General features: G+C 45.1%; 1 protein-coding gene across 3 annotated transcripts in view; it reads left to right on the top strand.

The window, feature by feature from the left end:
* The window catches only part of COL8A2 (collagen type VIII alpha 2 chain), a 241,444-nt gene that overhangs the window by 201,758 nt on the left and 27,361 nt on the right, over positions 1-12,325 (top strand). For all 3 annotated transcript variants that reach the window (XM_084815979.1, XM_084815981.1, XM_084815980.1), the window contains one exon: positions 2,141-2,322. In XM_084815979.1, the coding sequence (XP_084672105.1) occupies positions 2,163-2,322 (160 nt within the window). In that variant the 5' untranslated portion in view covers positions 2,141-2,162. The remainder of the gene's footprint in view (positions 1-2,140; positions 2,323-12,325) is intronic.

The following is a 12,325-nucleotide window of genomic DNA, read 5'->3' as shown; positions in this document are numbered from 1 at the left end:
AGGGTGTGCTAGGGCTTTACCTATTTCACTGAAAAATCTGACCTCAACACTTTTAAATCAGGAGAGGGGATATAATTCCTCCCAGGGTCCCATGTAAGTTGAATTAACTCCTGTGCTCCATCAACTTCCTCTCTTAGTGAGGAGCCATTTCCTCTGCTGGTGACAAGAGGGTGGTCTGTGTAGGACCTTGGAAACATGAACGGAAACAACCATCACAAACTCTACCTCAGACGGTTGGAATGCCAGCCACCGATTGCCCGGGTAAGGGCAGGAGCCCTGTTCTCAAAGCTAAAACTAATAAAAGGAGACTTAATATACACCATTTGGGTTAGACAAGAAATGGCATCGTTACTTAAATCCTTTCAGGGTCCCGCCAAGCCTGCATAGCATTCAAATCACTTCCATGTGGGGGCCATTCTCCACCACTACCCCCTATTAAAACTCTTCTTCGTGGTGTATTTTTCCGCCCCCCTTTTTTCTGCTGTTTCAGTGAAACCAGCTCAGGAAATTCCAATCAAATCCAGCTGAGGGGTAGCTCTCTTCATTCCTTCCCAAGCAGGAAAAGGCCGAGGTCTTTAATTTTTATTAATGGCGATTGCGGTTCAATTAGTCCACAGCACTTTTGGTGTTCTGTATCATTAAACCTGTCAGAAAATAAACTGTCCTTTGCTTCATACAGGCCTCGTTTGAAGCCTCTGCTTTGGAAAATGTCGCAAGAGGGGAAAGCTGTGTTTATAGAAGGCCCTTTAATTTTACACAAGTGGGCACTTTAGCCAGAGTCTGGCGTTTCTGAGCATCATAAGCAGTCAGGGTTCTTCATAAGTACTTGACCAAACAAACTCTCGTTGACATTTTTAGAAGCACCACAGTGAAGAATTACTACCTCTGGCAAAGCTCCGAGTGAGAGAATTGTGTCTCTGACATATTCATTATTCAAGCTGCCAAACAATATGGGGGAGTGTTCACGCCCCCTCTGCAAGCCAAAGGGTTTCAAAGGCAGCACAGTGAGGCCTTGGCTTTGGAATCAGAGATGTCCTCAAGAGCCAAATGCCAGGCTCACGCATTTTTTTTGCTTGAGGAAATCCTGCTCAGTTGAGAGACATGATCACAGTCCTCAGTGTGGGTGCCCCCCCCCCGTCCTAGGTTCTTTATTGACCCAATTCACATGTCATGATAAGACAGGATCCCTCCAGAACCTGGCTTATTTGTATGAGCAGCTTGCTCCCTGACCCCCAACAAGCCAGAGAAATAACACTTAGTTAGTTGTTGGGTTATTTCTCTGGCTTGTCAGTGGAGAGACAAGCCAGAGGTCCAGGTTTGCATTTCACACTATACTAACCATGGACCAAAGATATGTGGATTCTTTAACTACTTCTTTTTGCAGCAGGAGTGATCAGGCAGCATTTATTAATGTTTTTTTGTGATATGCAAACCCTTCCATTATTAAATCTTTTAGGGAATCTTCTAGAGCACGTATTATTTACTTCAGAGGCATATGTGAATGCTTGGGCCATATCTGAAACAAATGACCTGATCAGATGGGTATGTTTGCCTGGATTCCTCTTTTCCCCAGGGGTCAGGTACGCATTCATGTTGGTCCCTGGAGTGGCCCGATGCAAAGGAGGTTGGGGGTGGGTGGGTTCCTGTATCTTCAACAGGTGTGTAAAAATGGAATTTGGTGGGTGCTACTTACCCTGGAGGGGTGAAAAGTAGCACAATAAGGTAAAGGAGCACTATCCCCTTTTTGTATCTGATCCCTCATCTGTCTGCACTGCAGATGTGGGTGATCTTAGCACCAGCATGAACAGCACTTCCAGGAGGAGCCATAACACATACTGGATTCTCTCAAGTCATATTAATCCCTCTTTTAAGGGAAGGGAGAGTATGGATAGGAAGGCCTCTGCAGGATAATTTAGAAATCATGAAGATTCAATGGCTGCAAAGGAGAACTGGGGTGCCTGGGGCTTGGGAGATGTGGTGGTGGGGAGGAAAAGGACTGGGAACCGGACCAAATATTTGCTTTAGGAAAAGCTGTCCCCTCTCCACCGACCACTTTGCCAGACAGAAGGAGCAGACAGAAGACCCAAGGAACAGACTTGAGATTCTCTCAAGTGATTTTGTTGTCCTGTTTTGTCTGCAGAAAGACTACCAACAAAGCCACGATGTTTCATGAAGTGACCCTGTGGCTGCTGGTGGTGGTTGGCATCTCCACAGTGACTGGAGGGGGACCTGGAGGAGGTTACACGCAAATCAAATACATGCAGCCTGTGGTGAAAGGACCTCTTGGCCCTCCGTTTCGGGAAGGCAAGGGGCAGTACATAGGTAAGTAGCCCTCAGGTGCATGCATAAGTTTTGGGTGGTGGGGAGCCAGTGGAAATTAAGAGGGAGGCTGGAGAATTTTGTCTTGAAGGAAATACAGCTTCCAGTCCTATACATCTTGTATGTTTTACTCTAGACTTCTTTTATTGTATGTATATATTAATTTGCTTTCTTTGTTGTAAGCTACCCTGAAAACTTGCTTAAAGGGTGGAATACCATTCCCTAAAACGAATCAATTAAATTTTAAAATGTCAATCTTCCATCTCACCCCAGTTGAAGTCTATAATGGTTTCTAATATTATTTTCCAACCACAGTTGCCTAGATCCCAGAGTCGTTATGGCAATCTCATCCCTGCCCTCTCTCCTACAGAGGGAACCATAGTTAACAGAGAGATTGTTTCAGCTCTAAGTGGTAGTTGCTAGGGGAGAGGAGGCAGTCATGCTGTGTCTTCCAGTGTTGGTTGCTAGGTGAAAAATAACCAGTGCCATTTCAGCTGTCTTACAGTGTGTGTGTGTTTGTGTCTCACTAGCAGTGGTTTCTTGGAGGCCACAAGGCTGCAGTGTTTGGTCTCCATTAGTGATAGTGGTGGCTAAGCCACAGAATAGCTATCCATCAAATGATAGTTGCTAGGCAACAAGGAGGCTATGGCATGCACGGATGTAGCCACACAGTTCCGTCACATAATGGCCCTCTTTACACCAAAGGTTTGAACTGGCTCAACAGTTATACCTTACCTCTAGCAAACTGTGGGAACTGTGGTGGTGTGGGAGAAGTTGGGAACTCTGACAGAGAGTTCTTAGCAACCTCAACAAACTACAATTCCCAAGATTCTTTGCGAGGAAATGGTGTCAGTTAAACTGATATAAAACTGATTCAAGCTTGCAGTGCAGATGCACGTAGAGTGCACCTCTACTTCCCTGTAATGGTGGAGCTAGGCCACCATGGTGGAGCTGTGATTTGCTGCTGTTGTTGTTCAGTCGTTCAGGCGTGTCCGATTCTTCGTGACCCCGTGGACCATAGCACGCCAGGAGTTCCTGTCCTCCGCTCTCTCCCGGAGTGTGCTCAAATTCATATTTGTTGCATCGGTGATGCTATCTAGCCATCTCATCCTCTGTCGTCCCCTTCTCCTTTTGCCTTCAATCTTTCCCAGTATCAGGGTCTTTTCCAGTGACTTTTCTCTTCGCATTAGGTGGCCAAAATATTTGAGCTTCAGCTTCAGTATCTGTCCTTCCAGTGAGCACTCAGGGTTGATTTCCTTTAGGATTGACTGATTTGACCTCCTTGCAGTCCACGGGACTCGTAAGAGTCTTCTCCAGCACCACAGTTCGAAAGCATCAATTCTTCGGCGCTCAGCCTTCCTTATAGTCCAGCTCTCACAGCCATACATTACTACTGGGAAAACCATAGCTTTGATGATACGAACCTTTGTCGGCAAGGTTCTCTGCTTCTTACTATGCTGTCTAGATTTGCCATAGCTTTCCTCCCAAGGAGCAAGTGTCTTTTAATTTCATGGCTACAGTCACTGTCTGTGGTGATCTTGGAGCCCAAGAAAATAAAATCTGTCACTGCTTCCATTTCTTCCCCTTCCTTATGCCAGGAAGTGATGGGGCCAGATGCTATGATCTTTGTTTTTTTAATGTTGAGTTTCAAACCAGCTTTTGCACTCTCCACTTTCACCCTCAACAAGAGGCTCTTTAGATCCTCTTCGCTTTCTGCCATTAGGGTGGTATTGTCTGCGTATCTGAGGTTGTTGATAATTCTCCCGGCAAACTTAATTCCGACCTGTGATTCATCCAACCCGGCGTTTCTCATGATGTACTCTGCATATAAGTTAAATAAGCAGGGCGACAATATGCAGCCTTGTCTTACTCCTTTCCCAATTTGGAACCAATCGGTTGTTCCATGTCCGGTTCTTACTGTTGCTTCTTGACCCTCATACAGGTTTCTCAGGAGACAGGTAAGGTGGTCTCCTTATTTGCTTATGTGATTTGCTAGACACACCCTAAAAGCTTTTCTACACAAGGCTATTGTGTATTTTTATCGTGCGCTCATCATTGCCTACTCACAGTTGTTCTTTAGATGACATCATGACCCCCCAGTTTCTCTTCGCTTTTTAAACAGCATGTTTGATAAGTTTTTTTAGAGCAGGAAAAATGCAGTATCATTTAAAGAAAGTGAAAGAAAATGCTATTTCTGCATTTGTGCTATTCCAGTATACCACAGTGCCACCTAGAGGTTATGTAGCAGAAAAGCAGGAAAGGAAACGCTCTTTATGTAATACTTTGATCTCAGTTCTGCAATGGAACCGAAAGTAGATACAGTGGATTAGCAGCACCATGTGAAAAAGCTCGAAGAGAGATTATTCAGCCTGGTGCTTGTCAAAGCTCAGCAAGTGCCAGAACTTGTGCAAAGGAAAGGCTTTGGTTCCCCTAGATAGTGACTGGAAGGTCACTATGGTCACATGACATCCCCAGCCAACAGACAAAGGTGAGGCAGTGTGGTGCAAAGGGTGAAATGTTGGACTGGAAAGACATGGGTTCATATTGCCAGTTTGCTTTGGGCAAGGTACTGCCTCTCAGCCTAATCCACCTCACAGGGTTGTGGTGAGGATAAAATGAGATAAGCCCATGTGATAGCACCAAGGCAGGATATCTCCCCCATCCTGACCCCCATGAGCCAAGATGCAATTATCATTTTTTTAAAAACAGCAGTTTCCTGCTCAGAATCAAAAGCTGGCAGGGGAAAGTGTGGGACAGTGTGATGGGTTGATTGAAGTTTCTGTAATGTAGTTAGGGAGATTCAGTCAACGTGTTCTCTTGTTATGATCCACCCCACCCCACGCCTTGCCTCAGTGTGTGGGCTACAAAAGGGACTCCCATGCTATTTGCTTTGATCTGCAGAATAACTGCTTCAGTGCAGGGCAAGACGCAGTCTGAAATGATGGTGTGGGCAAGCAGAGGGAGATACGCTATATAATATATATGGCCAAGTAAAACAGTTCCCCTTTTGTTTTGTCTAGAGGTGGAACACAACTCCCAGCAACGTTTGCTCTTCTCCTGGCTCAGAGGGGTTTGCATTGGCATAGCGGTGCTTAGGAATACGTCTCTGAGTGCTTTCTTAGATTGGCTCGCCGTCATGTTCATGCAGGTGTTGATTTGGAGAGCAAGAACCGTTGGACAGGAAGCCTGGTGTGCTTTTCAGCTGAGGAAAGCCATACAGTCGGGGAGGCCACCCAGAGAGGAAAGGAAACTGGGGCCCAGGCTGGCAGGACTTTGCTTCCTGCTGTAGCCTGAGTTTTGGGGTCTTTCCTTTCCTCTGGGGTTCCTACTGGGGACAGCCACAGCAAAGGCAGGATGTTGAGTGGAATGGAAATGCCACAATAATAGAAGATTGAGTATGTGGGTCGGCTGTATATAGTGCTAGAGAAGAATTGGCATGCAACTCAGTTTGGCTAGTGACTCTAGTTGGGTAACTATATTTTGGTTGTTAGAGAGAAGTCTTCCCTCTCTCTCTCTCTCTCTCTCTCTCTCTGCCTTCCTCTGTAAGATGTGTGTGTGATGGTTTATTTGTTTCAGTCATTTTGGATCCAGTTCCACATTTATGCAGCACCCCTGTTCTCTGTTTGTGGCATGTGTTGTTCCGGATTAACAGTGGTTGATCTACAGAGGAAGGGGTGACATGCAGCTGCAGCTGCCTTGTGAACTTGATTGCCTTTGGGTCCCTTTCTGCAGTGCTGTAGTTTCCTCCTGCCAAGGGCCATGTCCCATCTTGCACAAGAAGACAGCCTCTGAAAAGAATAGAACATAGTTAACTTCAAACAAAATATTTACAAGCTGTCTAAAGTAATGTGTAATACAGGCATCCCACCTGGAGACCTGCACCACCCAATTTGTTTTTGTTCTTTAAGACAGTATGTTTACTGAGTTTTGTTAAATGATGCATATCAATAATACTGTCAGGGGGAAGAGCTGTAGTTCAGTGGTAGAGCACCTCCTTTGCATCCAGTAGGTCCCAGGTTCAATTTCCAGTGTCTGGACCAAGTAAAGCAGCTTCCTATGTTCTAAAGAAATGAATCCAGACCAAAACACAGGACAACACAATAAATAACCCATCTATCTACAAGAAATCACAGGTAATCTCAGTGGAGAAATCTCTCTATTCACTAGGGTACAATGTGTAGCAGTTCAATAAACTTTATTCTCTCTCAATCAACAATCACTGCCACCTCCAGTCACCCAATTTCTATGATTCTTCCCCTTTGAATAAAACGGGGGATGGGAATTAGATGACTCAGACTTTCACGTGTACAGGCCTCTGTGTGGAACACCCACATCACATCTTACTTTTGATTAGTGTTGGTGAGAAGAGGTTTGCACCCATTTTGCAACCAAATGATGACTCTAATCACCTGTTAGTATCTGATACAGGCCTTGGAGAGGTGTACACAGGATTTTTCTCTTTCCTGTGTGATTTCTTCCCTCCATCTCCAGCGGGCTTGCTGAATCATCAGCAACATAGGTTGATAATTTCCACATACTGTATGGGATTTCTTGGGGATGGAAGCTTAGAAGAAAGGAATATCTTCATGTAAGTCTTTGTAGGAAGACAGGAGGAAGACAAATGCTATTTTGGGCTGCATTAATAGAAGCATAGCTTCCAAATCACATGAAATACTAGTTCCCCTCTACTCAGCACTGCTTAGGCGTCATCTGGAGTACTGTGTCCAGTTCTGGGCACCACACTTTAAGAAGGATGCAGACAAGCTGGAGAGGGTTCAGAGGAGGGCAACAAAGATAATCAGGGGACTGGAAACAAAGCCCTATGAAGAGAGACTGTAAGAACTGGGCATGTTTAGCCTTGAGAAGAGAAGACTGAGGGGAGATAGGATAGCGCTCTTCAAGTCCTTGAAAGGTTGTCACAGGGAGGAAGGACAGGATCTCTTCTCGATCATCCCAGAGTGCAGGACACGGAATACTGGGCTCAAGTGACAGGAAGCCAGATTCCGGCTGAACATCAGGAAAAACTTCCTGACTGTTAGAGCAACATGACAATGGAACCAATGACCTAGGGAGGTAGTGGGCTCTCCCACACTGGAGGCATTCAAGATGAAGCTGGACATCCATCTGTCAGGGATGCTTTGACTATAACGATGATTCAGAAGCTAAACTGTTTCTGTTACAGTGGTTTATGTGAGGTTTTCCTGTTGCTGTAGGATTCTTTTCACCTTTCTCTAGCATAGCTATTGCTATGCATTAAGATAGCAAGACATTCCTGGAGAGCACATCGGCCTGGTCATCCTTGGTGACTCAAAAATAATGCCAGGTTTATGTTCAGACACTTTCCAAGCCTGCTGTGGTCAACAAGGCCAGCTGTCAAATGACATCATGAAAAACAGGGGTGTTAAACTGGGGTGGATGCTGCTGCAATACTGCCTTTAATCCAATTAGGCACATAGCGTCTGTCACAGGCCTTTTCAGATTATTGGGATAAGACCTTCTTGACCACACATTTTCAAAAATCTAAAATCATGCCCCCCCCCCAAAAAAAAATGTGAAAAAGGTTTCATAGGAAAGTCTGTGTCACATAGAAAGAAAATGCACTGAAGATGAGGCACAGGTGGTATGTTACACCAGTAAAACAGAGCTATTTTAATTGTAATGTGAATCCTAGTTTTTGGAGGTATGGAGCCACCAGCGGCACCTACCTGCATATGTGGTGGGATTGCCCAGTGGTGCAAAGGTTTTGGGTCCAGGTCTTTGCCAGTGTGGTCACACAACAAGATATAACATTACCTGCAAAAGTGGGACTGTGGGCATCTCTACACCAGCCTAAAATCCTGCATTTAAAACGGGGCTTTCTGCTTCTGTTTTAAATACAGGATCATGACTCCCTTTTTCACCCTCTTCTTTTTCACCCTCCTTCTCCCCATATCTGAGTCTTCCATATCTTTCATTGATCTTGCTCCTCTTCTTGCCGCTTTTCCTCTTTTCGCAGAGGGAACTCAAGCGGAACACAATGGGGTAATTTGATGGCTCATTATCTGCAATCTATTTAAAAATGGAACAAAGGGCATTTAGTGCAGGAGTCGCCCTGGAGGGTCACGGCATCATGTAAGGAACCCGCAATCTTCCCTGAAGGAGCAATCTCAATTGCAGGATAGAAGCTCCGTGTAAAGAAAGCCTGTATCTCCTTATATGGACTCTAATACACAAATAAGACATAAAGTGTAGGGCTGTTCACTGCCTTGTCATGAAGCCCGAATAACGAGGCGAAGTGGGCTTATTCGGAGCAAAATCCTCGTGATACGAGGTGGGTCAGAGCAGTACTGAGGCATCCCAGGGCAAAGCATGCCCCCACAAAGCACCTCCTATATTTGGAGCTCTACTTAATACTTGAGCAGTCCAGACAGACTGTCTGCAAAATGTCTCAACTTTTGAAAGCTCATGTGGAGGGGCAGGAGGAGGAGGGAGGGAGAAGGCAGGGGGAGGAGGGAAGGCAAGTGCAGGAGGAGGAGGGAGTGTGCTTTGGCAAATAGGAACTGTCAGCCAAAACTGATGCCAGCAGTCTCCAATCAGAGAGAGGGGTGGAGGAAGGGAGTATATATACTTCAGCAAAAGGCTGCATTCGGTTATTACACTAGCTGTGTCTTTGGGAGAGGGCTGGTGTATGGGTAGATGATCGTGTGTGTGCGTGTGCGCGCGCAAGCACGCGTGCATGCCTTGGAGATGTTCCTTCTATTTCTTCGTTTTTGATTGCCATTAGGCTTTCCTCAATATTTAAATTAAAAGGAAAGAGCTTGGTTGTCGTAGGATCCTTCCCTCGCTCCTTGCTCGTCCGTCCCCTTTGGCATGGTGTCTTTGCAGCACCCCCTTCCACCTGCCTTCTCCTATTTCTTTTTACCTCCAACTCATTTGTTATTTGTATTAGATATATTCATCTCTCCTTTCCATATTTTTTCAAACTAACATAGCTTTTCCTTGCTTGTTGCTGCTACGCTGTCCCCTCTCCCGCCATTCCTGTGTTTGTTTAGGTTGCTTGGACTCCGGAAAAGGCTGCGTTTGTTGTTTAAGGTCGACCCTCATTTCTGCTTTCTCCATTCTATTTCCTTGTCATTTTTGTCTGTGAACTCTGTCTCTTTTAGATTTTTAAAAACTCAGTCTTATTTCGATTTTAAAAAGCAAACATTTATCTTTGAGCATGTTCCTCCCCCCTTTAAGTCATATTCAAGCATTTAGTTTTTTCTTGCTTTCTAAATTCTTAAAGAAAGGCATATTATAGCAGCCTATGTGTGTAGTGTTTGGTCCCCCCAACCCCATGCTGAAGTGAACCGTCTATGTCTTCTCTGTGTTGATCCTCCCAAAACAGAAATTAAAGAAGGGTTTTTTTAAATTATTGTTTGCTTTCTCTTGGCTCTTATCTTATTGCCTGTGCTGTCATCCTGTATTTCTTGAAGTTACCCTACCTTCCATAAAAGAAGATGAAATATAATACAATAAATTAAAGACGCCTGTCATTTGCTTAGGTAGTTCTGCTTTTCTTTAGCTCTTGTGTGTCTGTGTCTGTATGTTTGTGCGTGCTAGGTTGTTGTTCCACCAAAACTAAACGTCCAAATGTCAAGACAGTGTTGAAAAAGCACGAGACTCATAGTATTTATATTAATTACCTTCTTATTCCAATAATACTCCACTGTGTGGCAAAGCAATCCAGCGCAATATGAGGCGTCTTCGGGGTGTTGGCAGGGGCAGAGGTGTGTGAGGTGCTGCTGTCAGTTAGGCAAATTGTCTGTCCCCTAGTCCCAGTGCAGTAGGGCAGCAGAGTGCGGAGGCCAGTTGCAGCGCTTGGGGGTCACTATTCGAGGAGGATGGCATGGGCAGGTGCAGTAGTCGCACTCCTGCCCAAGGCGGAGCAGCATCTCCTTCTGCAGTGGGAATGGGGAGCCCGCTGATGGACGCTGGGTCAGAAGTGTCTGACGTCCTCAGCGTGGTGGAGGGTGAAGAGGAGGAGATCTTCCAAGGTGTGTTGGAGGAGGAGCAGCAGGCAGTGGCTCCAGCACCCAACCTCTCTTCCGTGGTTCCCCCCACTCGGGTGGTGCCCCCCCAGAGTCAAGGCAGGCAGTCTGCATCTCCTCCTCCCCTGAAACATCAGGGAAGCATCGTGTGGGACCACTTTGAGTTGCGGGTGGATCCCAGCATTGTGTGCTGCCACTGCAAGGTGTCTCTGAGCAGGGGGAAGCAGCCAGGGCACTGCGGCACCAGCAGCCTGCTCCTGCACTTAAGGAGGCAGCCCCAACCGGTCTTGCTCGGGGAAGAGGCCCCCACATCCCAGCAGGCCGACAGCAGGGGCAAACAGAAGGCTGGCAGTGCCTCCAGACCTCCTGCAAGCTCTCCACCTCTCACCCCCAAGAGGGTTAGGCAGGCCACCATGGAGGAGATGGTGTGGGGAAAGTATGGGTCCACCAGGTGGAGGTTTCCAGCATTCAACAACCAGTGGCCCTTCTGAGATAGGCACTGACTGCTTTCAAAAATCAGTGGCCCTTCTAGGCTAGGCAGTGATCATGCTCATTCAAGATACATTCAAAATACTCATTTAGTGTGTGCTAGAAATAAACAAAAGCAGATAATCTCATCCAGCCTGCCTGCCAGGTAATGTGGGTATTCAGCCTTAGAGAGGCTCAGCTGGTGATGCTTCTGAGTAAGGGTTGTTTTGCACTTCAAGGAAACCAAAGAAAATGCCAAAAAAGGGTGATCCGGGTATCCGAATCTCATTTCGGATTCGGATCTGAGTCGAAGTGGAGGGGGTCCAAATCGATCTGAGGTGGATGGGGTCACTTCAGAGGATCCAAAGCGGCATCTGAAGCAGATCGGGCGGTCCGTGCACAGCCCTAATAAAGAGCTCCTGACTTTTTTCTGGAGGGCAGCCAGGTTGGTTATAGCTGCTAACTGGAAATCAGCAAATGAACTTTCTCTTACCATATAGATACAGAAAATTTGGGGCCGTGTGCTAATGGAGAAACTCATTAAACATTTTCAGGTAGAAGGAGGCCAAGTAGAAAGTGACACTTTTTATGGAATACGGTATCCATTGACTGAATTCGCTAATACTGAGAAGCATACACGGCAATCTCCTAAGACACACAGAACTCTATGGCATGATCTGTTAGGATGTTGCGTGATAACTTTATCACATAATCTTGCTTGTACCAGATAGAGATCCTGAGTGATCAGAAAGACTGTAATGAAACAGACTCACGTGCAGTGTATTTGGATTTGTTACTGTTCATTGTTACTTAGAAAAATTCAGTTTAAAAAGGCTTTCATAGGACATTAAGGGGAAATACATTGGAACAGCTCAAAGAATGTAACTATCTAGATCTCCATTTTCAATATAATCCTAAATGGAGCTTACAATGCACATATGCATTTGAATCTATAAATTAGCAAATGTTGGCAGTTGGCCATGTTTATTATACCCAAAATGGTTGTAGTACTCCTCCAGCTACAGCTGTTGGGTCATTTAAAGCGAAGTCATTGGCTCAATTATTATATGGTATTCTCATATGTACTGAGGTGACCAATTCTGTTCTAGAAAAAAATCTCAGGCATTTTTTTTTATACCACACTTGTGGGAGGGGTATTACCTAAATGTGTAGGATACGTATGTAGTCATGTGCTTAAAATAAGTGTAGGATTTGTAGAAACCAGAACTTGAGGCCAGACCTTAATTTGGCGACATCTTCATTTTTCTTCAGTGACATCTTATACACCTCATCTTAATAGAATCATACTTCAATAAATACTTTTCAATAAATAAATAAATACATATACTTTTACATAAAATTAATCTAATTGGTGTCTCATTTGAGTATCTTTTAATGTTTGGGCAACAACAAGCATTTAAAGTATTGACCCAAAGACTGTATGATATTGAAATATAAACCTTTTACTTCCTGACTAATAGAACTTGATCCCCCATGGCTCATTAGATTTTACTTGATTATGGTAGTTC

Source organism: Heloderma suspectum, chromosome 10, assembly GCF_057233095.1.
Source record: "Heloderma suspectum isolate Gila_16-S chromosome 10, 16-S_ref, whole genome shotgun sequence".
Classification (NCBI taxonomy): domain Eukaryota; kingdom Metazoa; phylum Chordata; class Lepidosauria; order Squamata; family Helodermatidae; genus Heloderma; species Heloderma suspectum.
Note: the sequence above shows the minus strand (reverse complement) of the source record. Positions and strands in the feature narration are given on the sequence as shown.